Below are 26,637 nucleotides of genomic sequence, written 5' to 3' on the forward strand. Positions count from 1 at the left end.
ACCGGCTCCAGCAGCTCCTCCACAATGCACTGGAATTCCCATCATGACAGCCCCTCACCACCCACCGAGCTTGGGCTTATGGAACGGAATATCATTATTATTGGATTTGAAAAGTATTAAAGTGGGCAAGCTCCAAAATGATTAATTTTAAAGGGTTTTTAACTAATTAAACAACCAACCATTGCTCTCTAAAGCAATGTATAAAGCAGCAAAGATAGTGCTTCGATTATAAACTTATTGAATAGTAACTTTCTATGCACAGCATCTAAAATAATACACTATTCAATTAGAAAACCATATTCCCTTTGTTTCCCTCCAAAGCAGGAAATGCTCGCGATTTGATTCTTTTCACTATTTCCTCTTCGGTTTCTCTGTGTGGTTTCTCATTGTCAGTTCTCTGGGGCCAAGTTTTTTTTTATGGCTGCGGGACAGGAAAAGATTGTGCCACAAGGTCAGCTGAAGTAAACCGCATTATTGTTTTTTGTTGCTTTTTTTTTTGCTTTTTTCTCGCCACTAATTTACAACTGAGATGATGCGCAGAGATGCTAGCTAACGATAATGATTTTCTAGGTTTTCTTAGACAGTCGCATGCAAATGTCTAGAAAATCGTGAAGAAAAATATTGAGTGGGTAGTTAAAAAGAATTTATGACTCAAGAATTGGTGTGAACTTAATATTTGCAAAGAATGTGGAATATTGTTTCGATTATATAAGTAAGAGTTCTTGAAACGAATGTTTCTGATCACCCCTCTTTAGTATTCAATGATCTTTTCGAGTCTAAGTACCTAGCCAGTAATTTCACCCTTGACTCGATGACTTAACTAAACCCTTGACTCCGCCGTCTGGCCATAAAATAAAAACCACTTCCAAAGTGCAGCAGCAGCACAAGCAGTTGAAACAAGACTTTAGGACCGAGCAAGTGTTAATTTGTGGCCACATCAACCCGAGCTCTTGTTGAACCCGGCAACCCTGAAAACAGCCCTCCGGCAAGTGCAGCTTAAAAAAAAAAGCGGCAAAAAATTAAGAGATTAATACGAGACAAGCAAATGCAAAATTTCAGCCATAAACAAGTCGGGAGAGCTTCGCACAAGACAGGGAATGCGATAAAACCAGCATGAAAGTAATGTAACATTCGGAAGTCGAGGCGGCAAATACACTCGAAAAATCATGGCCAATTTCTTTATAAGAAAGTTCAATTGGAAAAGGAAATAATAATATTAAAATAATATTTAAAGCTATATGAGATATCAAATACTTTATTTAGTTTTGGTCGCACTTAATTTGCATAATGCACTTTGCACTTAAAATAATAATATTATTTATGCCATTAAGAAACATAACTACCTTTGGTATTGGTTTTGGTAATAGTGTCTAATTTTGGTATCTAAACGTCAGTTTACTACATCAGATACATGGTATCATACATTTTATTTGAAAAACGTGTCGCAAAACAGTTGATGCATTTTAATTTTCTGAACGTAAAGGAAAATTATAGCACCCAATGCGACGGGGTTCAAAAGAAAACGATACTCAAAATGATATTTCATCGGACATTATCTAAATGCCTCTCGCCTCGTGTTCTTGCCGGTGTCTTGGGGCAATTAGGCCTGCAATAATTCAACAAAACAGAAAACAAAACTTGAACTTCAGCCCGCTGAGCGGCACCTTGGGAACGAGTGCTTGTGTGATATCTGGTAATTGCCAGCATCAATTGCATTACTCATGCGCCGCGTTGTCGCTGTGGCTAACTGCGGTTAGCCTTAGGCCCGGGATCGAGAAAAACTAATGCGCGACGGGTGACATTGTAAGAAAATGCAGTTGCACTTGATGCTGCCAACTAAAGATGCGAGCAGCGATGAGATGACATGAGAGGAAAACGTTTAGCTGGCATCAAATGCATTTGTTATATCGCTGCCAAGATTTCCAGTTCACCATGAAACGGGACGCAGCTGGCCCCGGAGTCTCATGGTCGCGTTTTTGAACCATTTTCGCCAAGAGCTGGAGCACGAGAGCGGGCCAAAACCCGTTGTGCAACATTTGGTGGCCGCCGTCGCATTTGGCCAGACGGATGACGGCAAAGCAACCTTGACCCGGTTCTACTTCTAGAGCCTGGTCACCATATAACCTCTATTCGCGCTTGACTACTGGCCTTTTCCATGCTCCCAGTTGGCTCGGCTATCAGACAGACACAGAACCTAATTAGCATTTCCGCACGTTCGCTTTGTAGTTGTAGTTGTGTGTGTGGGATTTCCACTGGCGAGGGATACTGTTGCTCCTTGGGAAACCTAATTAAAAGTGCTCCTTGAACTCGCCGCCTGAAAGGCTTCAGCACGGATTAATGCCTCCGGTTGGCAGCTTCCAGTTAACACTTTAAGTCTTCCATCAGCAAGTCAAGGAGGGGGCGAAAGCTGGCGAAGGAGCTCGCCATCAAGATGCTAAAGTTTTCAATTAGAACATTTTCTCATTTACATTTCAAATGGATTTGTTGCGCCACTTGCGCCCGTTTGTCTCCATCTTAATTGGTTTTTATGGCAGAGTTTTGGCTAAGCGATGGATATTGCTTGACTTTCTGGGCGTTATTTTATGTGGTTGGTTAAACAAATCGAAGTTGAAAACTGGTAACTTGTGTATACAAGATAAACTCATCAAAAAATATAATTATAATATAAATATAATTAATTATAAGACTTTAGTCAACTGTAAACTGTCTGTTTCAACCACCCTTATTTCAATGCCGAACAACCAACTGTTGCCTGTTGTCCAAAGAAAAAAACGTTGCCATGATACTTGACGGAAAACAAATAAGGGTCGCCATGGAAACACCGACAAGCGACCATAACAAAGGGCTTTCAAGTGTATTTTCCATTTACCAACGGACCGCTCAGCGAAAATGTTGCATCAGGGAATTATCCTGCGCGAGGGGCATGTGACGAGGACAATATATAATCTGGTAAACCGTAACATAATTATAATTAAAATATAAACACTGAAGGACGCAGTGCTTCAGATCAAGGACAAGCGCTACGAGGATGTGATCGAGTGCATAACCAGTTTCGGTGAGGCGGCCAACACGAGGGCGGGTCTATCCACCCTGGGACATTGCTACTACCACGCCCAGAAATACGAGGAGGCGGCCACCTGCTACGAACAGCTCTGCCAACTGGCGCCCAAGGAAGCCAAGTACAGGTGATACACAGTTCAAGTTGGTCCATCTACCAGTATGGTTAATGAAAGGTGGAAATCAGGAACTAAAGCAAATGGGGGATTCCTTTCAGATTCTACTATGCCCAGTCACTCTATCAGGCTGGAATCTTTGCTGATGCTCTGCGGGTGCTCAAGCAAATGGGTGACCAGGATGATGAGCTCCGGGAGCAGTGTCTGCAGCTGCAGAGTGCGATCCTCTACTCCAGCGAGGATTTCGCGGGAGCACAGAGCCTGCTGAATCAGCGGGCGGGAGGCACTGCAGATACCCTCAACGATGAGGGATGCTTGCTGTTCCAGGCTGATCAGCACGAGGCGGCGGTGCAGCGATTTCAGGCGGCGCTTCAAGTGGGTGGCTTCAACCCATTGGTGGCCTACAATGTGGCGCTGGCACATTTTCAAAAGAAACAGCGGGCCCAGGCACTGGATTACACATCCGAGATTGTGGAGAGAGGAATGCGTAATCATCCGGAGCTGGGAATAGGCGCACAGGTGGATATTCCCGATGGCGGGGCTAGGAGCGTGGGCAATCCCATCACCATGGCCATTTCGGGCATAACTCAGGCACTTAATCTCAAGGCAGCCATAGAATTTCAAGACGGCAATGAGGAAGCGGCCAGGGACGCCCTCCTGGACCTTCCTCCTCGAGCCGAAAGCGAACTAGATCCGGTCACATTGCACAACATGGCCTTAACCGATGTCGAAGGTCCTGTGGCGGGTCTGAGGAAGCTGGCGTTCCTCCTGGAACTGGGTGCACCCTCCTGCCCCAAGGAGACGTTCGCCAACATCCTGCTCATCTGCTGCAAGAACGAACTTTACGAAACTGCTGCGGATATCCTGGCGGAGCACACGGACCTCACCTACAAGTATCTTTCGCAATATCTCTATGAGTTATTGGACTCCCTAATAACCGCACAAACAAGTGCCGAGTTGGCCGAGAAGAAACTGGGTACTCTGGCCTCCAGTCTTGCTGGTAAACTGCGCAGCTTGGCCGCAAAAGTGCAGGAGGTCAGGGCCACCAATGAGCAACAGGCACTCAGGGATGCCCTCAAGGACTACGAACAGGCACTGGAACTGTGAGTTAACCTTAACGTGGTATTTATTTTCTAGAATTTATTTGCATTTCATTAAGTATAGGTCGCGTCAGGATTTGTGTTTATCAAATGCAACAGTATTTAATTTTATAATATTACGCTTTTTCAAACATAGCTACTTGCCTGTGGTGATGGCTCGAGCCTGGATCTCCTGGCGGGATGATGACTTCGTCGGAGCTGAAAGGGAATTCCATGCCAGTGCCGAGTTCTGTTCGGAGAACTCCATTTGGCGATTGAATGCAGGACATGTGCTCTTCATGCAGGGCGACAAATACAACGAGGCGGCTGCCTTTTATGAACCCATCGTGCGCCAGCACTCGGATGATGTGAGATTAAAACATTCAAGCTATTCCTTTTTGAATGCCCGGTACTGAAAGTGAATAAGGGAGTTATACCAATAGCCAACAGGTGTTTAAAACAGGCAATGTCCTGGTAAAGGAAATTAGAGTTGCTATATAATTTAAGCGCCCAAAAAACTTATTTAAGAGCAGAATGGCATTCACAAAAGTACCGGGTATCTAACAGTCGGTACACTCGACTGCACCATATCAGGTGGCACCCAATTTTAATCTTCCATCCCCCGTGTCAACCAGATCATGTCCGTTTCCGCAGCAGTGCTGGCCAACCTGTGCGTCTCCTACATCATGACATTCCAGAACGAGGAGGCCGAGGAGCTGATGCGTAAAGTGGAGAAGGCCGAGGAGATGAAGGGCAATCTGGGCAAGCAGTACCACCATCTGTGCATTGTCAATCTGGTGGTGGGCACACTGTACTGCGCCAAATCCAACTATGAATTCGGCCTATCCCGCATCGCCCATGCCCTGGAGAGTGGGTCTGGGAACCGGCTGTATGCCGACACCTGGCTGCATGTGAAGCGCTGTATCCTGGGGCTCCTCACCGGCATGGCCAAGCAGAACATTATCCTGCCCTATGCCACCGTACAGGAGGTCCTCAACTTTCTGCGCTTTTGCGAGGCCTACGGCCTCTTTACGCCGGCCAACATTTTTTCGGCCACCGAACAGATGCCGGAGGAGCCACTTACAATTGGCCTGGAGGCCAGGAAGTTGAGGCTCCTACTGATTAAGCTGAGCGAATACGAAAACTTTTAGATTCGGCTTTAACTGTTTAACAAATGTATTCAACGAAATGAAACATATTGTAGTCATATAAGAAATAAATATCAAAGAGATTTATGGAATAATTTTGATATATATAAATCATTTAAGTGCACTTTACTGCACCTTCTTTAAAGAAACTTAATTTAATTGTGATGAACAAATATGAAATTCAGAAAAAACATTATGGTTTAATTTGTCTTGGCTCTGTGACAGCTGGTAATGCCACTAAGGACTCTGGTCGAAGTGAATAGGCAAAACAAGGTGGGTAATAAATATAAATTACAAAAAAAGAAAGGAGGATGAAGAGAAATCTGTCATAAATCACATTAATGGCAGACTTTCATCAGGCAGGTAAGCGAGCAACCAGGAAGTGGATTGTATGCCAATCTATTGACAAAGAACCCGGACAGCACGTGCTAACCGGGGTGAAGTGAACTTCCCATTTATCTACTTTCTCCCAACCCCATAAGCGTTCTGCTCGGCGAGCACGTGAGCACTCACGCGTTCGATTTGACAACGTGTTTATGTCGCAGCTCAATTCCGTATTGACAGCCTCATCGACATCATCATCATCATAGTCATCCCCATCAATGGCACAAAAAATGTCGAGCATGAGCACCCGACTACAAAATACTCGGTAGAAATCAAATTGCTTACCTAAAGCCGATTTATCAACAGCCCGTGCCATTAAACTTAACTCGAGAAAATCGGAAATCAATAAAATAATCCTTTTGAAATATGAACAGGAGTTGGATTGCAAATATAATATTCAATTCCATATTATCATGATTTATTTATTTATAAATAGAAATAGTTTAATTAGAAGATGGCTATATATTTATTTGAATCTAAGTCAAATCTTTATTGTGTTTTGGTTATTTGCCAGTTCTATTAAGTATTTTTTTTTTTGCTCTTACTTTTTAAACTCCATACACTCTGCTTCCAATGAGGTATAAAAATGGCGACAAAAAATCGCTAACAAGCACTTTAAGCTGCTTCTGGGTGCTGTGGCATGCCCATGCCCACTCCGCATCCCCACTCCGTCATCATCCCCATTCGAATCCCCATCCGCATCCCCATCACCATCAGCATTGATGTTGTCATTATACCCATCGACATCCTCCTTGTCATTACGCGACGCATACGAAAAAAGAGGAGGCACATATAGAACATGGAAACACTTGTCATTAACACAAACAGACTGTGCGACTCGCCCTCACGAAAACTTGAGGATGTAGAATGGCGCCTGCATCGGTCTCTAAGTGAATATAGCAACACCTTTGGCGCTGGAATACCGTAATACCCTGACGGAAAGTGGGGAATTTAGATCTTAGATTGTATGTTAATCCATAGAAAAGGCTATAGAATTATAAATATTATGGAGAAAACCAATTGAAATTACTTTTCTTCGTGCTAATCATTATAGAGAACTTAATAGAAATATAGCAATACAGAATATGAATATTATTATATTTATAGTTCATTCCCGCTTTTAATAATGGGATTAGAATTTATTTGGTCTACTTATCAAAACCATTATATTAAATATCGGCAGATTTATAAAGATTATGCAGATATAAAGATATATAAGATAGAATAGAACAATCTTTTATATTATATTTAATTAAACAAAGTTTATATTAACAACTGTAATTATTTGCCTGGCACATTTCTTTGACATTTCGAGAAAGATAGTATTTCTTAAACGTAATTGAATTCTCGAAGAGTACACGAAACTTAGGTAAACTTTTTTGTAGCTCTCTTACTTTTTTTTTTGCGACGCCGTCAAGAGTTTCTCATTTTGCTTTACTTTATCATGTCTGCTTGTTAGCTGCTTTTTGTTGTAGCCTCCTGTCTCCTGATCCGTGCGTCCTTAATCCTCCTTCAGTTTCTGCCCAATTCCATTTGAGTCTGTCTCCAGTAAATTGTGCATTTCAACAGCCTTAACACTCTGTTGCCCCCGATTTCCCACTTAACCCATCAAGCGATGTGTCGATTGTTAATATGAATGCCTTTCAAGCAGTTTGCCTCTGGAGGGCAAAGCAAAAGTTAAGTTTTGGCAACTTTAAACAAATTGTGCCACTCACTCAAACTGATTTTCCAGGCCATTTAAAGCAGCAAACACGGAGTACCAAAAGCACATAAATATGCATTTTTCTAAATGTCCTGGCAAACAGCTTCAATGCAGTCCAACCAACTCGGCTGTCTGATTCTGTCACTGCCATTGTGTTGCGTAAAAAATGCAAAGCCAAACGGGGCTAGCCGATATTAGCATACCCTTAAATATATTAAATTAAAAAAAAAAGATAAAAAGATAAAAAGATATGGCTAAGAAAAAGTTAGGAAAATGTTCTAAATTTCTTTGTATACTTATTATTTTTATATGAAAGTTGCTCTATGTGGTAAGTACACTTTAAATAGCTTTTTTAAATCCCGCTCTAAAAATATAAAGATTTATGTAACTTAATATATTATGACTAGCTGTAGTCAACTTCAAAATCTCTAAATACCCCCAAAAAGGGTATAAATCCATTTTATAAACCGCATTCAAGTCAAAAATCAATAAGGCTTTATGGCTGCTCCTGTTGTGATTCTTGTTGTTTTTGTTGACCGTCGGCATTTGGCGGGGCAATTGTTGCATGTCAATGTGTGAGTGTGTGCGTTTGTGACCGGTTAACTGTAAACGAGGAAATAACTCAGGCGGCAGTTGAAAATCCAAACAATATGAAATGGGAAAAAACTGGGAAAAATGGAGAAACGTTGGCATTTTCAAGAGGAAATCAAATATTTTGCTTTTCCGGTCTCTGCCAAGCGGATGCGAGAAGTATAGTCCAACCACAAAATATTTAAGCTCGATTATTTCATTCAAATGCTGCTGGAAAAACCTCTAAGCAGTAAAATGTTTAATAAAACACAAGCAGGTGTTTATCGGTCAATGGTGTAAGTAAAGCATTCAGTGCAAATTGTGCTATGAAATATCTAATAAAAGCACAAACCTTCACTTTCTTTTATTAAACCTTTCAGGCCATCATCCTTTCTTCTGTCGACAAATTCACACAGAATTTTTACCCGCGGCTGTCAAGAACTACCAAGCTCAATAAATCAAGCTTTGATTGCTTTTATCGACAGAATAGCAACAGAAACTCAGACAGAAGCGAATAGAAATAGTAAATCACTTTTTTCTACGGTCAAAGCAACAAATAACACTTTTGAAATGGCACGAGTCCTTCCTCACACACACACAGATACATATGGCAATGAAAAATTGTTGGAAATTCGGCTGAATTGAAAGAGGAAATTGTCAAGGCGTGTTTGGGGTTTCTACTAAAATGTTGTTACATCCATTACGTATACGCAGCGTAGACAAAAGCGAAAGAGAATCAAAAGGGGCGAGTCGAATGGCGAAATCAAATATCAAATAATTGCTAGCCATCTTGAATGGATGCCAAAAGAGCTGAGTTGGCCATTTATTCGTATTTACACAAAGGCAATAAAAAGTGTCGTCTAGGAATTAAACTTCAAACACTATTAATGATTCAGCGACACGGTCCTGGCCATGAAATGCAATCTGGAAACCATTTATTTTAGTTAATTTTCCAACTTTTCAGACCAACATTTTGTCATTGGGGTTCTCATTAATCAATGGCTTGTCCAGAGGCTAAGAAGGGTCAACATTGACATGTATTTTCCGCTCATGATTGATGCAACAATGTCATTCAAGGATTGTTGGCCGCCTTCAATCGCTGGGAGAAGCAAATATCTGCTTCAACACGTTTCGCATAGAAAATGTCCAGACAGCTAAAACCCTGAAAGTTTCTCTGGGGAGTATTAAAATTTTCTGCGCCATTTGCCCGAACTGCTGTGCTCCCAGGACAATGAGGATATGGAGTTGGGGCAGAGGTCTTAGCAGCGGCCAATAACCTTAACAGTACATTGGTCCCCGTTTTAACATGGCCTGTTAGGGGTGTAAAAGTATCAGGGTAGTTCTCCCTTAAGAGAACTGTTAAGGACGATTTTGTCCTTAAGATAAAGAGATTTAAAAGAATTCATTGAATTTAGGCTTAACATTAAGTGAATTTATTTATTCTCTGTGGATGATGAATAAAGATAATTTTAAATTTGTACACAGATTTGGTATTTTTTGCAAGTATTTGCTTCGGAATGATACTATAGTAAAATCTAAAAATATACCTTATCATCTCATTATCATTACCTACTTTATAAAAATAGAGCCAGAGCATATCAACCAATTTAATCAGCACGCTGGCTGCACATGAAATCGCCGACATCTAGACTTTAATAAAATATAAAAAAATAAAGGAATACAATCACAACAGCACAGACACCGTATAATCTTCTCATTGCCTAACATTCCATAAGCATAACATTATCTGCTAACTTAAAAGAGCCAACCACAATTGCAGCGAAAGAGAGGTGTCTACCAAAGAGAGTGTCTCTGCGTTTCTCTTGAACTTGAAATTGAAATCATTTCGCATCCTCAACTTCTCTTAGATTTGTTTTTAACATTTTCAGATTAGCTCTAGAAACGCAGATTAAGCTAACTAAGTAAGGTAAGCTTACGCATCGGGAAAGACAAACTACGTTCTTTAATCAATACGAAATTGATAAGAATTGAATCGAAAAACCTTGAAGCTACCTAAACAAAATTGGCTCGACCCAAAAGTCACAAACAATTTGAGTTTCCAAGGGTGAAACTCAAGTAAGTGAGGCAGTCAGCTTCAAGGCAAATTTTTCACAATGCGACGAAATAAAAATAAAAGACCCAACAAATTGTGCATGAAATGCTTCCCAGGCGAAGGCCCAAGAACTGGACGCTACATATACTTACATAAGTATGTATATACTGTATCCCCGAGTCATTTGAAATTTGCACAAATGAAAATTGTGGCAGTAAATTGAATTACCCAAAACAGCAGCAGCAACAACACTGACTATCGCAGTGGAAACAAAACAATAAAAGCGCCGGAAAAGGAATAAAAGTTGAAAGGACGAAACGGGCCTCCTGACTCCTTTGCCATTGTAACCACCAGCTTTTTTTTTATCCACCAACCTACCCACCAACTCCTTTCTAAAATAAATAAGAGCAGTGGAGAAAAAGAGGAAGATGAATTTGGTGGTGTTTTCCGACTGAAAGATACCTGCTATTATATACGACGTAATAGAAAAAGAAGGAAATACTCCACTGATTCCTTAAGCCCAGAATAATATAAACAAATATAACATTTTTAAAAGTTAGAAATATCTTTAAAATCCTAGTATTACGGTAATTTTGATAGAGGTTTTTAATCCTGAGTAGAAAACAATGTTTGACTTTCTTGTTTTTCCAGTGAATATATATATTTTTTATGCAATCTCTTAGAAAAGAATAGACATCCCTTTCCGCGATGAATACGGGGTAAAAATAACAAAAATAAGTGGTGGCCACTGACTGCAAAGTCAAATGAAAATCCCCGCGGGGCTGTCTACCACCCACCCAGGCCGGAGTTGCCCCACGATGTTGTCACATTAGCCACGCCACGCTGTGCGACCTTAATGAGCATCGCAGACATATGCCATGGGGCACGGACCAGGAGTCTTAAGCCTTGGGCCCTGACCGGGGGGCGTGGCCCGGGTAGCGGCGGTCAGAGGTTGTGGGCCATGTCCCGGATGCCTTTATCGCAGTCCAAATCTCTATACTCCCAACGAACGTAAATTGGTATGTTTAGGTTGCCCTTGAATTGCCGCATTGCGGGTGGGTGGCATTGGGAGGCTGGATTCTACGCTCGTATACGAAAAAGGACACCCCTCGCCATATGTAAATGTCTTCATTGTTGTTCATCCCAACACTGACACTGACAGTTGCCTTAAGGAGGGGTTGGTCTACTGCGAAAGAAATAAGGAACATATGGTGGGGATATTGAAGGACCTCGCTTAGTGAGGTAAACATGAAAATAAGAAGGCTGTCAGCTGTGAAACCAACATAAAATGAACTCTAATTTTAATTTAACTTTCATAATCACAATTGTACTACTGTTTATGAAGTACGTTTACAACATTTTCCATCCATTTAATCCAATACATAACGCCAGTGATCCATACGTGATTTTTAACCAAACATAGAAAGCCGCAATCTGCGCCACTTTGGTCAGTAATCAGCGTCGCGATTATCATTGGCATAATCATCGACGTTTCAAACATTTTGCGGCTCTCGAAGGCCCTACATTGAAAATGATTTCGAAATGGCATCGACCAGAAATTCGTTGCTGGCACACTTCCCATTTTGAGCGGTACCACATTTGGCAAACACCATCCTCTTCCGTTCCCACAAATACCCACAAATCTACGCGAGTTTTCCTCCGCACTTGTTGATGTTAATGCACATTACGTATACGCACGCTGGACGTTTTTATTTCTCTCTTTTCTCGCTGCATTTCGCATTTTGCATTTTGCATTTTGCGATATGCAGTTCGCCGTCTGCCGCATAATTCTTATTTTAATGTTGCACTTTAGGCACATGCCAAAAATGAGATGCTTTTTGGACGAGGACGTTTGTGTAAATGAGGGGAAAAAAATCCAAAAAATCTCCAGACAGAATACAGTAGAACTCTGCTTGTGCCACATTTCAGTGCAACGCTGATTTTCGGTTTCTCGTTACAGCTGCGAGTTGCAAGACAAGAAGTTGTCTAAACCACTGCAGATGCATGTAGGCAATGTGTTTATGTGTTTCGGGCGAGTGTTCCACGAATGCTGCTGACGTCAGCCGTGCCTGCCACACGAGTCTTGTGGGAACAATTCGACGAAGAAGAAGAAGATGTTGGCCATCCATCCATACAGCCAACTGCAAATGTAAGAACTTCTAGATTATCCCCTGCTAAGCAGAAATTATTTTGTGGTCACTCAAAATTTAATTATTTAATTTAATAATTAATATATTTTCACTTTGAGAAAGGAGAAAAAAAGAATCGAAAGAAAGAGTCTATATTTGTAAACACTTAATGAAAAATTAGGCAACCATTTTGTCATCCAAAGTTTAACTTTTGATTAGCTCACCTTAAATTCCTTCCTCATATTGGAATAAATATTTAATAATAATAAAATAATTCTCATTTAATGCGTAGTAATGTAATACTCAAACTTTTTAAACAAATCTCTTGTTCATTTATAAATTTAATGGTTGTAATGCTCTTAAACATATTATGCAAATGGATTTAATTAAAAGTGAATGCTTTTAAAACTTCATTTTCGCTCTTTACTAAACATTTCGTCAATTTGCATAGAAAGCTGATATCCGCGAGTTAAATCTTTTTCACTATACTATAGCTGCATAATCAAAGCCTTTTTCTATACGTGTTTTTCTCTTTTTTTTCTTTAACCCGAATTTTTCTAAAGTTTTTAAAATAACATGCCTGTCCTGGCGAAAATGTTGTGCGTTGTTCGGTTCGCTTCTGTTTGCTGCAGTTTTGCTCGATTTGCGGCAAATTAAGTTGGCCTGGCCAGCAGACCATGCCCACCCAACGGAGCACACCCACCCAACCACCGACCACCACCACCTCCCACTGCCTTTTGGGTGGTGCATTGTTCACGACGTCGTCTGGTTTCGGTTTTCGGCTTCGGATTGGGGGTCTGGGGTCTGGGGTCTGGCTGCTGCCCAAAAATGCAATAAAATTAAATGTTTTTGTGTAAAAACTTTATGACTTTGTGTTTATGTTCGCAACACGCTCAACTCTCGCAGCAAGTTTTCTGCGTTGTTTTTTGGACTTTTGGTCGGACGCCTGGCCTGCTTTAGTTTCTGTGGCTGATTGGCAATTGTTTTTGCTCCGGCTCCGGACGCCATGCTCCTCTTCTTGGCGATTTTCGTGGTGGTGTTGGAGCTGCCGGCTCGCATGTGTTGACAGTAATTAATTTAACTGGCATAAATGAAATTTATATGAGCAACACATTTTGGGACACTTTGACAGACGGCGAATGTCATATTTTCTTCAAAAAATTTAGATTCAGCGATCAGATTCAGCCAATACGCTTAAATTATAAACTAAATTCAGCTAAATATGTTTCAAAACAAGGAAGCAAGTAAAACAACTCATAAAGTAATGTTAGTTATATATAATATTCAATTATGTTACTACATTTTTCACTGTAAAATACAATTTTTAATGTATTTAGCCTTTAGCTTTTCCTTTGTACCTCCTCTCGTAATATAATCTTCATAATTTGTAAACCGTATCGCCATCATCTGCCGGACTTATCTCGTCATCAAATTAGCACGCTCGATCCCAATAAGAGGCCCCATCCATAACTCAAGTAATTCCAGACGCCCCACCGATTATGGTTTCACTTTTCGCCCTTCGCCAAAAGTTTTCTCTTCTGCAGCAGCCGCAGTTCTCTTCGCGATGCTCTTTGCTGGAAGGCGGCTGGCGAGGTGAAATCATCGAGTGGCAGGCACGTTCGCCCTTCAATTGGGGGGCGTGCGAAATGCATCATAAAAATCAAATATGAAATATAATTTTTAACAGCTCACGCTTTTTGACAACATCATTGAGGAGCTGCTCGAGGTGTGTCCAACTAAATGCTTATTAATTATGAGTCTGCAGGCTGGCATACCATAAACAGCCGGCCAAGTTCGGCAAAAGTAATTAACTTAATTATCGCTGTAAAAAGAAAACTTTTTTCGCCCAACTGTCGTAAAATAAAAGTTAACAGAGGAGTGAAAAACCGAAAAACCAGTCATAAACAAATTATGCTGCAAACTCCAGTAATGTTGAACATTTTATCTGGCAGAACAACACGATACTTGTAATTATGAAAAAATGCAAGGGGACAAGGGAAAAATAGCCATCCTTTCAAACCGTATTAACCACTGCGATGCACAACATCAAGTTAAATATTCAAATCCCGTTTGACCTCCTGGTCCAGGGTATATATTCATATATCCACCCATATTGTCATGTTGAAAAACTATTTAAATAGCGGGAGAAAAGTGGGTGCACAACTCCCGCGATTGATTCACACAGTGAACTTCCGCAGCCAACGAGCAAACAAAAAGTTTACGCTTCATAGCACAAATTGAATAAATCATTTGACGTTGTCGAGCAGTCAAGTTGGGAAAATTGTGGGCGGGGGTGGAAAAACCGGGGCTAAAAGTTCGTGGGTTCACATAATTGTTGGGCAAAACTGACCAAAAATAAAAGCCCCTCTCAAAGGAGGCGGCGAATCTGCACTGATTTAATTGAAAATAAATAAATTATGCTGCTTAATGGCCTTAGAAGTGGAGCAAAACAATTTGCAGCCTTGAAAATTTATAAGATACAAATAGATTGGATAAGTATCTACATTTTAGCAGCGTTAACATTTTATATTGTTAGCTAATGTTAATCTTATAACATTATGTACTTTTTGTATGCACTTGAATGTTTTAGGGTTGTACTTAAAAAGTAAAAGTAATTAAGTTACAAGGGCACCTTCAACACCCAAAAGTTCTGATAAAAAAAAAGTTCTCATTTGACCAAAGATGATATTACACTTGTCTTTACAAAATACTCCTCCACTTGCACTTTATTAACTCCATTCCTTAACTAAATATGAAACTATACCACTTGGCGTTTCTGCCGCAGCACGGCCACTGGGGAATGGAGCATCGTTTGGCTGGGCAGGAGCAGCAGATGGACCACACCTCAACAAATTCCATCAGAAGGACCATGAGCACCACAAGCCAGGTGACGGAAAACCGCAGCGATGGAATCATTCTGGCGACTCAAATGGTGACTTACAACTGGACACCAAGGCACATCGAACAAGGCTTGACGAATCGTTGAACCAAATTGCGATGACATAAGCGCATCAGCAGCTGGCGATGCAAATGCATATGCAAATGCAAGTTGCTGGAACAGAAATTGCACGGACCAAGTTAATATATATCGCCAGACAACGCCGGAGTGTAATTGCGAGTGTCCGTGCCCCGTTTCCGATTCCGCTGCACGTTTCCGTGATGGAATATGTACACACCTGCGAAAAGAAGCGAAAACAATCATATTGTTGAGGCGTCATTCGTTGTGCAATTCCCCCGCCCATGGAAATGCTCAACAAAAGTCAAATAAATGCAGTAAATACAACCAAAAAAAAAAACATTGGTCGAATGCCACACGTGAGATTTGGCTACAATGGAAAGCCAGGTAGACGCTTTAAAATCCGCATCGAATTCATTAGCCAACCCCTATTGATAAACGAAATAGACGTTTATTCATTTTAAAACTATTTTAAAAACATTTCGCTAATGCACTTGACCTATTTAATATGTGTGGCAACTGTGCTGCTTATTCTTCCGCATTTTTCTGAAGGACAAAAAAGAACGGGTTTGGTAACCGCACTTGAGGTAAAGAAATGCCTCAATGTTACAATCCTAAAAAATGTGAATAAAAAAAAGGTAAGATGTGAATCTTAGAAGTTAGTTAGCAAGCGCTTGATAAACTGATTTATTTGATTTACATTAGCTATTGGGTGTTTGGTTTGCATATGCAACAACACCTGTGAATATACCCGTCTACAAACGTCGTTGTTCATCGTACAATGTTAAGGAGAGTAGTAAGTTTTGGATGTCACATTTTGAATTGCATTGTATTTGATATATTTCAATTTTGTTAGCCTATTTCGATACCAATATCGTGTATACGGACTACAAGCAAGTGACTATCACCTACGAATGCAAATACAACGATAGGACCATGCTGAACGATCGTAAGTAATTCAGATCAAATAGTATTTTTTAAAAGTATAAAATTCTTCTATACCACTCCATAATTTTCAGTTAAAATCCGCGTTTTAACACGCACTCGAACCCCTGCGGTCGAGAATTTAAACAGAGCCTTAATCTTTCTAGATTCACTTTCATTCCCAATAAGTAAATTGGATTTCCTCAAGGCGAAAGCATTCTGCTTTGAGTGGTACGAACTGAAATACCACTTGAAAACCCGACCGGGTCGATTCAATGCGCCCGTCAACCGGGTTTGGGATCATTGACGATGTGGCCGTTGATGACAGCATGAATTAATTGCATAACTATCGCTAATTATTACAACATAATCAATGGAGGAGCTGCAGCCGTGGAGAGGAAATCGTATAACTTAATTAGCCTGGACTGGCCCAACCAAAATCAATTACCAACGACAGTCGCACTTGACTGATTGGGTCCGGGTCCTTCAAGGAACCCAATTGTGCTGATTTCAGTGTCCTTGCTCCCAAAACTCACACAGAAATTTATATAAATATATACGTGTGCATATATTGACACAAAACGAAATTTAGACATCCTATTCCACTGATTTGAATTCCATTAAAATAAAACTATTTAGCAAACATGTAGATATACTTGAAAAACCTTGTTCTTTAAATATATAATATATCAGCAACATGCATTTAAAATGAATTTCTAACTACTTAAATATTTGAAATGTACTTTTCTACTAACAAATATATATTATAGATTTACCACTTTATTTTCCACTGTGTACACAGCCACATATGGAGAGCAGACAGCCTCCTGGTATCGAATTGATGCCTTGCCCATTCTGGCGACGCTTCAATTCAATTTACCGAAGGGGATTCCTCTTCCAAAAAAAAAAAGGGAAACTTGGAAATTTCTATGGGCCTCCGAAATTTGTGTGTCTCTGCCCATTTTCATTCTCACATTTTTTTTTTTCCCGGCACGGCTGTTTGGCTTCCTCTTGCCAAATTGCTCGGGCCAGTCTCAAATTGGCTTTAGGGTCCTGGCTGTGGGCAATAAAATCAAACCCATACTGGGGCCCACTTGGCGTATGCGTAACTCACAATTATCCCTCATTGTGTGGGCGTGTCCCCACAGGCATGACGATGGGGGCATGGATAATAGTCACTAGCCGGGGATAATTGTCATTGTCATGCGAATTTCGGATCCACAGGACATGAGAATCTCGCTTCCGGCTACAACAGCTATGTATACCCCAGTCCAAAAAGCGCCCGGGGACAATCCAATTCTCGAATTTCCATTTGCATTTGCATCTGTCTGAATGCCCATATTTTGCTACTAATTCGTTTGGACTTTAAACGGCTTCCTCGACTGAGTTAACCCACTGTGACATTTCGTTTGTTTGCGAAATTGAATTGTTGCGGGGCTTTTTGGTTAATTTGCTTGGTCCTTGTGAATAATTAACGCGAATTTTCAAGTGAAAGTCGAACAAAATATAAGTAAATTTTGCGTGGTAAACAGACCATATTGGATGTATTTAAAGATTTTTAAGACATGCTTTTTAAGATAAGTAAAGCCAGAAAAATTGAAGTTAGGTGTTGATGTTAGTAACGAGTAACAAATAACTAATGTAATCATATTAGGAAATGAGTTGCTGATTATTCAGGGATCAACTACGATCATAATAGTGGTAAGCCAACAAATAAGAACAAGCCCTATGAAAATCAAACCCCAGAAACCGCAGCAGCAGCATCTGCAGCAGCAACAGCTTAGTTGCAACACAAAAAGCCACAGCAACAGTAGAATATCAGCAAATACAACAGCAGCAACATCTGTTACGACAACAGCAATTTTCGTTTAACAGCGAGCAGCAACAGTAGCAGCAAAAGTAACAGCAACAGCAACAACAATTGCAGTGACAGCAGCAACATGGCCATAAGAACACGAATGTCACAGTTTGCGTCACAGTATGCAGTATATAGAGATAGGTATACACATACATACATATATACATGGCTAAAAGCCTAATTGATGCGCTCTTTCCAGCATTGCCTGGTTTTGTTGATCTTCTTGTTATATAGCCAACTGGCGTTGTTGCCGTTGTTGTGGCTTAAAGCTAAAGCTAAAGCAGTTATTCAATTTGATCTACTGGCTAACTGCGCTGTTGCTGCCGTTGTTTTAGCCATTTGCCTGTCCGTTGTCATTGTAACAATTTTATGGCTAGTACGTTTTTATTTCCACAGATTTCAGTGATTTTCTCTAGTCTCGTTTTTTCTTTTTTTGCTAACAAGCGCCGGTTTTTGTTTCGATTGCATGACGCATTTAGCGATTTCAAGTTCAAATCACTTTTCATGGGTCTTTATGTAATCACGTAAGCGTCATTTGCGGAATACGTTTCGAATCCAGATGATGACTGTGACTTCATGCAGAATGAGATGACGCTCCTAATAGAGTTGCATTTAAATTAATGGCCCGAGAACTTGGATTTCGAGATCTGTGAATACGAGTTAGCTGGCGCTAGCCAAAAAAAAAAAACCAAAAAAAACTCTTAATTAGCCGAAGAAGTTCTTTTGGCTTGGCCACCTCAGTGGGTTTGGCTTTATGTCGTCTTTTCAACCGCTGCTCGACTGGTTCCACCAGTTTCCGTTTCATTTCGATTTCGATTGCGGTTTCGTTTTCGCTTCTTTCACGTCCAAGAACAAGAACAACAAGAGCTTGAAGACAAGAGCTTGATGCTGAAGACGCCGCCAAAACTAAAACAAAAAGAGCAACGGCAAAACGACGTCGACAAAGTATATGAAATAAAAAAAAAGAATCAACATTTATATTGATGTGATAATCTAAAGATCAAGGTCTTCCTTTTGCCATTTCAATAAATTTTGTTGTTGAGCTGCGTACACTTCGTGGACACCCGAAACGTTCAATCTTTGATACCGACGGCGCAGAAATGAAACTAGAATTCCGATCCGAAAGATTGGCGATAGGACAAGCAGGAAGTGCGACGGTACACTGGAATAAATTACATACCTACTAATTAGTGGCCATTACAAATGAGATAAACATCAATTCGAAGGTTAAAATAAACTTAAAAGTATTATCTTATGTTGTGTTCAATTGTTTTTATAAACATATATTTTATATGACAATTATTACAACAGATTAAAACAATAGTTACCTGTGTAGAAAAAAGGAAAAATAGAGTAGAAAAAGAAAAAGAAAAACCGAAAGTTCAGACAGCCAGAAGTGGAGCATAAGCCGAGGATTCAGTTCAGCTTTGGGGAACAGTCGTGGTCCCAGCCTCCGGTTCCTACTCTCAGTTATGTAAAACATATGCTAAACTAATGTGGGTAGTTGCCGCCCGACAGCAGGGGGCGGCGAATGGGGGAGGGGGACCTGGGTTTGCAATTCAAATGCAGTTTGCAAGTTGCTATTCATTGGGGGATTTTGTCGGATGCAACAGCAGCAGCAGCAGGAGCAGCTGCGGAATCAGTGCAAGCAGTGATGAGTGATGATTTCGTTCCTCCAACCAGTCTATCACCCTCCTTTTCCCACATGCCGCCGTCTCTGTCTCGAGGAGCCTATGGACTGTAAAAGTTGGGAAAAAACTATAACTATAACCAAAGTTTATATGCTCTATTGCAGTTCCGAAGTAGACATTGTATCAGTACTCTGTATCATTCCCAATATTAGTAAATATCATTAACATTATTATGCAGATGAAAATTATTATAATTAATTTTTATATTCTTAACAAGAACACATTCTATACACTTAAAGCTTATATTACTTATTGTGATGACTCCATCGACTCCATCAATTTATTACAATTCAAGCAACAACCTTGAATCTTGTTCGTCATTTGCATAGCCGTCAAAAGGTTCAATTTTTTAGCCTACCTCATCGATCTCTTGGAATGATAAGCCTTAAGTGGCATCTACCATCTACCATCCTTGATGGTTAAGTTCCCATACCCAAAAGGGGAAAATAGAGTGCCAGACAACAAATCCGAGTCAAGCGTTCAGGCAAACAAATGGTTGCCCCCAAATGGGGAAAAGCGAAGAGTCAAATGCTCACACAAATATGTCACGCACAAACAACAAAAAAATACGACAAAATGAAAAAAAACAACTCGAAAAAAATGCTTCGAAAATATATGTAAAAGAAGAAATAAAAGTCAATGGAAGGGAACTAGGTTCGTCGGGTTCAAATGAGGCGAACCAGAGACACAAAAACCCAAAGAGCGCCTCAAACTTTTTCCCATTTTGCCCATTTGCTTGTGTCAAAGAGGAAGCAACAGTTTCGATGATATCCAAAAAACGCCGAGTTCTGAAAGGGAAAACGAAACCGAATCGGAAACTAAGAAAACATCAGACCGACTGAAAAAATATGCTCAAGAGGGCGTCAAAGTTGACGCTTATCTGCGCCTCATTTGCCAAAGGCGGCAACAAAAGCCTCATCAATTTCAAAGGCCTCGACCGTCGGGGTCCAAGATTGAACCACTGACAGCTGTCTGCAGGAGGAGCAAATGCGATATACTCGGGATACTCTGGCCGAAGAACTAGATACATTATAGCCAAAGAGGATGTAGTTAAAGCCGACGCTGACATACACTCTTTTTTGTGAGAAATCAACATTGAACATAACATTTGTTATGTCTCTACAATCTTCTTGGAAACAACAAACTCTGAAAGATATTTCTAAAAATATATATTTTAAATTATATATGTTTTAGATGAATAACAACCGTTTCCTGAATGCCAAATACCTATTTTCTGCTCTACAAATAGCCAAATTAAGAGGCAGAACAGTGGACACTGTCGCGCCAAAGTTCACTCAACTTTCAACTCGTAATTTGTCATTGTGCCAGGCGCCGTGAGTAGCCAACTGAAAGCGACTCCCGACAGCTGCCACCTCCTTCCATTTTCCAATTTTCCCCCCATTTAGCCCAACCCCCGCCACAGTTCTCCGCAAAAAAGTGTCCACCAACGGACATTGCCATCTCTGGCCAAATAATAAATATTAAAATCGTTTGCAGCAGTGGCACATTCTCACCGGCATTTTCGAATCCTCCAAAAGAAATCGTAACAGCCCGATGCCAATGCAACGTTGCGTATACGCAATAAAATTTATGTTAATGCAAAATACTTTGGACTGTCGCATTTTTGTGGAGAAAACGGCTAACGAATGTCAGATCGCAATGAGACTCGCATGTGGGGGTGGTGATTAATTTGCGTATTGTTCTTTGAGATATATTTCTCTTCTCAATATATTCCTTATTTCCCGTCATTTTACTTTTTTTTATTATTTTTCCGTCGCGACATTTCCCCAGATGCTTTTCGGACCGGCAGCTGCCATGTGCCTTCAACGTATGGATGTAGTGCCCAAGTGCGGTGGTTGTCCCCACTCTTAAGTGGGTAAGGGCATTAAATGATTCCGGCTGGATATTGAAATCCATATCAGAGTCCTCGTACCTGAAATTTGCTGGGTACTTACTGCTTGTCTCTCATTTTTAAAGATTTTAACTATGCTGTAGAAGGACAAACTTTTGTTTACTAGGTAGCTAACAAATAAACAATCCTCTAAATAAATAGAAATGCTTTTAAGAAGATTTGTTCTATCTTAGCATGTTTCAAACATTCGAATAACATCTGATTTGTTCAGAATACATTGCATTGTAATTCAACAAATATAAATTGATTAGAGCAATCTGCGTCCGACTTTTCGAATGCATGTATTTCGCCCAGCCTTTTAACTTTTCCACTCATTTTCCGCAACTTAAATCAATTTGCCTTTACTTTGAGCTGGCACCATGTGGATTTTTTTTCCTCTGGCCGGCTTCTCATCGAAGTCTGCCATATAATTTGCAATGCAAACAGGACTCATGTCCTGAATCCCAGCAACAGCATATATGCTGGAATTATAATGGAGGGCGAAAAATGTATATATATATATTGGTTTCCACTTTGACAGACGATGACGAAGAGTTTTCTTTTGTATCGTTAATAATAACAATAATAGCAACAACGATGGCGGCGCGGAAACCTCCAATAATGAAATTTATTTCTTTCGCAGGAGCAAAGCTTAAAATGCCTTTGGAAAAATCTGAACTTCAAAAGCTTGTCATGTAATGAAAATTCCTCGAATTGCTAAGTAAATTGGCCTTGGAATGGAATTAGAGGCGGCTTTTTCCGCCATCCAATCATCATTATCGTCGTCATCGAGTCGAGTGTAAAATGTAATTTATAGATACTAAGAACTCTGGCCAACAGGTTGCCAACTGGTTTTCAAATACGCTTATAAAACCCACCCAAGAATTACAATAACGATGGAAAAAAGAGCCCCAAAGCGGAAGCGAGCACTACAAATTTCATTTACAAACAGTCCTTGAAGAGCCCAGCGCCGACCAACAGATATACAGGTGCAACTGGACAGGTGAGTTCCAATTAGCACATTACATGGAAGGAAAATCTAGCCGGCGAGGGCGAGGAGGCAGCTCGTCTTGACTTCGATATTGAAATGAAGAGGCGCTTCGCATAAATCGCATAAATATGTTAATTAGTCAAGTGCCGCACGAAGCGAACGTAAACATTCTGCGCTGTTCGCTTGAATTTGTTTAGAATTAATTTCAGCTTCATTTGATTTGCATAAATTGTGTGAATGTTTAATGGACTTGTTTGCCGCACAGCCGAAAGCAAGCGAAATAATAAAAAAAAGGAAAAAAACGCTCTACGAAACGGCAGAAAGTAAAAGTTAATTATCGCATAAGACTAGAATCGTCAATTGGGTATCATCTAGAATTGGGTCAATGGAATCGGGGAATCGATGAATGAAAATGGAATTGCTTGCACAACGGCATTGATAAGACTTCAAATGGTTTAGTAATTTGAGGAGCTACACATAATTACACAAACACACACTTCTTGTGCGCCACAATTGACCCCCGACACTCGGGCCGTGATTAAGTATACGCAGCGTGGCCGAGTCAGATTGTCTCAATTTCGTTGGAAATGGTTCACAAGAAGCTGGGCAAAGGAGAGATAAGCCAACAGAGCAGAATTGAATTGAAAAAACTAGCGCTCATCGCTCGAAATACTAGTCTTTAAGTAAACCAAAAGCCAAAAGGCCCACGAAAACCATGATAAGTCGACACACAAAATTAATGCTGCCCAAGAATCGGATTCCAGCGACAGCGGAAGATTTCCACTCGGCAGACTGATTAAATTTGTTTACTATGCGATGTCACTCCACGTTTGTGTCTTCTTGAACAGATGATGGCTATGCCAGTTCTGATTTGATGCCCTTTTCTAGCTCTTAAGTCGCATAATGACAGGGAAATCATTGGCCAGAGTCTTAGCTCCGTTTCTCATTCCCTCGATTTCTTATCGATGGAGGGCAAATTGAATTTGGTCTGCTGCTTATCTGTCTTTTGTTTAGCAATTCTCACTTATCGGGTATCTGACTACGAATCGGAATCTCTGGCAAAAGATATGGCGACTCTTGTGCCAAATATTTGGCAGATAAGCATAAGTGGAACCATGGAGGAGGACGGCACCCAACCCAAAATCCAAAATACCAAGTACGTGCCAAGTGCCGAGTTTCTTTTGGAGCCGAGGAAGGGCACTTTCCCCTTTGGGTAGCAGAACTGCAGTGGATTTACGATGGTGCTGCGATTCAGGTCTCGTCGGGTTACGTGGGTTGTTTGGCTTGTTCTGTGTGTGTCACAGGGCGATAAAAATTAACTCGTCGAGCTGAGAAGTTACATGGGGCCCTCTAATCCACGTCTCAGGTTTACACGTGCCACCATTTCGCTGTCCATTTCTCGATGAGTGCGGCGTTATCAACGAAACCTGAGCGAAGCCCCGGTCACTTTTTAATTTCGGTTTACGGCGCCCAGTTCAATTGGTTCCACGCTCCTCGGACATGACTCAATGCGGACATTAATCATGCATCCAACCAAGTTTCGGTTAGTTGTGTTTTCAACTAACCAGTCGAACAAAGGGTGTTAGAATGCTTTTTGTTTCAGCATCGCTGAGCAGAGATTTAAGAGTCGCTTTTGCTGTGGAAAAAAGCAACCGCAAAACAACAATAAAGAAACCAAACGAAAATTACTTTTCTACTAATTGCAACTCTGGAACTGCTGAGGTCATCAGGTGGATTGCGAGTACATAGAGCGACCGGGGGGCAGATCATTTGGCCAACAGTTCAAAACAATGCACAGGAAATTCGCATTTACCCAGTGCCGAGAGAAAAGCCAACAATAAACCAACAAAAACCGCCATGCAACATCAACATTTTCCTTTTGCCATTGTGGAGCGGTATTTGCACAAAGCCTTGGATTGAATAATGATGCCGGCGGGATCAGAGGCAAACGGAGAAGGAATAGCTTATTTCCAGATTGAAATTCTCTTGCTGGCAAAAATTTTGATACGCTTAGGGACTTAGCAAGTGATATATACAGGCAAACTAGGATAGTGAGGGCATAGTATCCATGTTATTAAAACATTCCGTCTTTTTTTAAGCAACAAATTGCTCGTTTGGTTCACTTACTTAACTCGTAAAGGAATTTTCTAAATTAAATCAAATTAAATATAAATTAAACCCACAATTCTTAAGCACGGCAAAGCTCTTCCGTGATTTTTCCAGCACTTGCCTGCGAGTTGAACCCCTAATCACTGCCCTTCGCCCAAATTGCAGCAGCATCATTTCAGCGCTGGGTTGCCAATTGACGCGACGGCAAGCAACCTCTATTGCATAACACCTGACAAATGCAATTCAGGCAAAATGCTTCTACGATGCCGATGATGATGGCCTCAAGTGAAAAACACTCACGCAAACACGCGACGCACTTTGAGCTCTGAATTGGGGGATTGGGTATTGGGTATTGGGCATTGGGTGGCTCCATTCCAATGGGCACTTTAATAAAGTGCAGTCCAAATTGTGGGCCATCCGTTGGTGGCAGCGCTGCTTTCGTCGGCTTTGTTGTTGCTGTCGGTGGTGCTGATGCGGCGGTGCTGCAGTTGCAGCCACCGTGGCTTCAATTATCGCCGCTGTACGCAAAGTGGGGCAGGCAAATAATAAAAACGCGCCCAAACGCAGTCGTCAGGCTCAAAGCACTTCATTGTCAAATGAGCTTAAACACCACGCCCCTCGGCCCCAATACCGCCCCTTTAAGACCCACTCCTCGACCCTCATCCACCCGACCCGCCAGCCGATCCTCCTCAGCCCCATCTCGATTTCATTTGTGCAGCACTCTTTGCTGCGTTTTCGTTTTCATTTCATTTCAGCATCTCAATGTTTCGATACCCTCTAATTTCTCTATATTATGCGGTTAAAATTCTTTGCAACTTGAAAATAAATCACTTTCTTAATATATTGTTATTTTAATAGAAGTATTTTCATTGGTATTTTAGGAATAATTTTATGTTTTAATTTTATTGTACTGATTTTTTAAAATGCATTTTAATGTGCACCTCAACGTTTTCCCGCAAGCCACACTTTTAATCTCATACATAAATATATTAAATCAAGTTTATATCTTCATTAAATGCAATTTTCATGATACATCATACTTGCACTTACAGGGTATATAATGGCTTTAACTAAAAAAAACACCTCTGACTGGCTTCTTTTTTATGTTTTTCTGCAGTTTTGTTCGCCGTTTTCACGCCTCACTTGCCACCTTGTTTGCCTCGTTCGCTGATTTGCTGATTGATGGCGACGTCTGCAATTGAGACGGCAACTGCAACTCCGACTGCGAATGCGACTGGAACTGCGACTGGAACTGAGACTGCGACTGGAACTTCGGTTCCGTCTCCGCGCAGGTGTCGCCGCCTAATTAAATGAAGGCAACGCTCACGCATGCGTAACCTGCAAACACTCCCTGGCCCATTAGCCTGCACCGCCCCGCCCCCCCTGGGAGCGCCGCCCTTCGCACTTGCATTGTTAAGAAAATGGGTCAATATGCAATTATTGCATTTATTTTTTTTTTTTTATTTTCTTTGCAAAGCACCGGGGGCTCAGCTTCGTTTGCGTCACATGCGGAGAGTTGAGAGGCGAGTTCGCAATAATCATAATATGGCTACTTCACTTGGCAAAGCAATCAACCCGAGGCCTCCGAGGTGTTGATTTTGTTAATATTTCACCTCCTACCCAGATGCCCCTCCACTGTTCCCTGTGTTCTCTGTCCAGCGCTCCCGATTCGCGGAACTTGCAGTGGAGCCAATGCATCGATGGATGTGCAACAGCACCCAGTTCTTTGGGTTAATGAAGCGACGCCAAAGTTGGTTTGCTCTGCTCCAATTTCGAGGGTGATGGAAAAACACTTTAAAGGAAACTTAAATTGATTTTGAGAAGTAGACGATAAACTTTTAGAGGAAAACTATCATGCCGAATTTTGGGGACTTAACTAAAGTTTATTTACATGCATTATTATATTAAATGTACATGCATCTCTCTAAGCTTTAAGTGAAATTTAATTAAATATGTATCAATCATGCAAAAGACTTAGC

At 40.9% G+C, this 26,637-nt stretch overlaps 2 protein-coding genes across 2 annotated transcripts; both read left to right on the forward strand.

Moving 5' to 3' along the window:
- The first annotated feature begins 2,720 nt into the window (after window positions 1–2,720).
- Window positions 2,721–5,453, forward strand: LOC117150239 (tetratricopeptide repeat protein 30 homolog). The gene is made up of 5 exons (XM_033317033.1): window positions 2,721–2,949; window positions 3,007–3,185; window positions 3,275–4,276; window positions 4,410–4,620; window positions 4,888–5,453. The coding sequence occupies exons 1-5, from the start codon at window positions 2,890–2,892 to the stop codon at window positions 5,401–5,403; spliced, it is 1,968 nt and encodes a 655-aa protein (XP_033172924.1). The 5' UTR covers window positions 2,721–2,889; the 3' UTR covers window positions 5,404–5,453.
- A 9,892-nt stretch (window positions 5,454–15,345) lies between these two features.
- On the forward strand, window positions 15,346–16,819 carry LOC117142899. The gene is made up of 4 exons (XM_033307184.1): window positions 15,346–15,832; window positions 15,900–15,990; window positions 16,051–16,143; window positions 16,214–16,819. The coding sequence occupies exons 1-4, from the start codon at window positions 15,683–15,685 to the stop codon at window positions 16,423–16,425; spliced, it is 546 nt and encodes a 181-aa protein (XP_033163075.1). The 5' UTR covers window positions 15,346–15,682; the 3' UTR covers window positions 16,426–16,819.
- Window positions 16,820–26,637: the final 9,818 nt, after the last annotated feature.

This window comes from Drosophila mauritiana, chromosome 2L (genome assembly GCF_004382145.1).
Source record: "Drosophila mauritiana strain mau12 chromosome 2L, ASM438214v1, whole genome shotgun sequence".
Lineage (NCBI taxonomy): Eukaryota > Metazoa > Arthropoda > Insecta > Diptera > Drosophilidae > Drosophila > Drosophila mauritiana.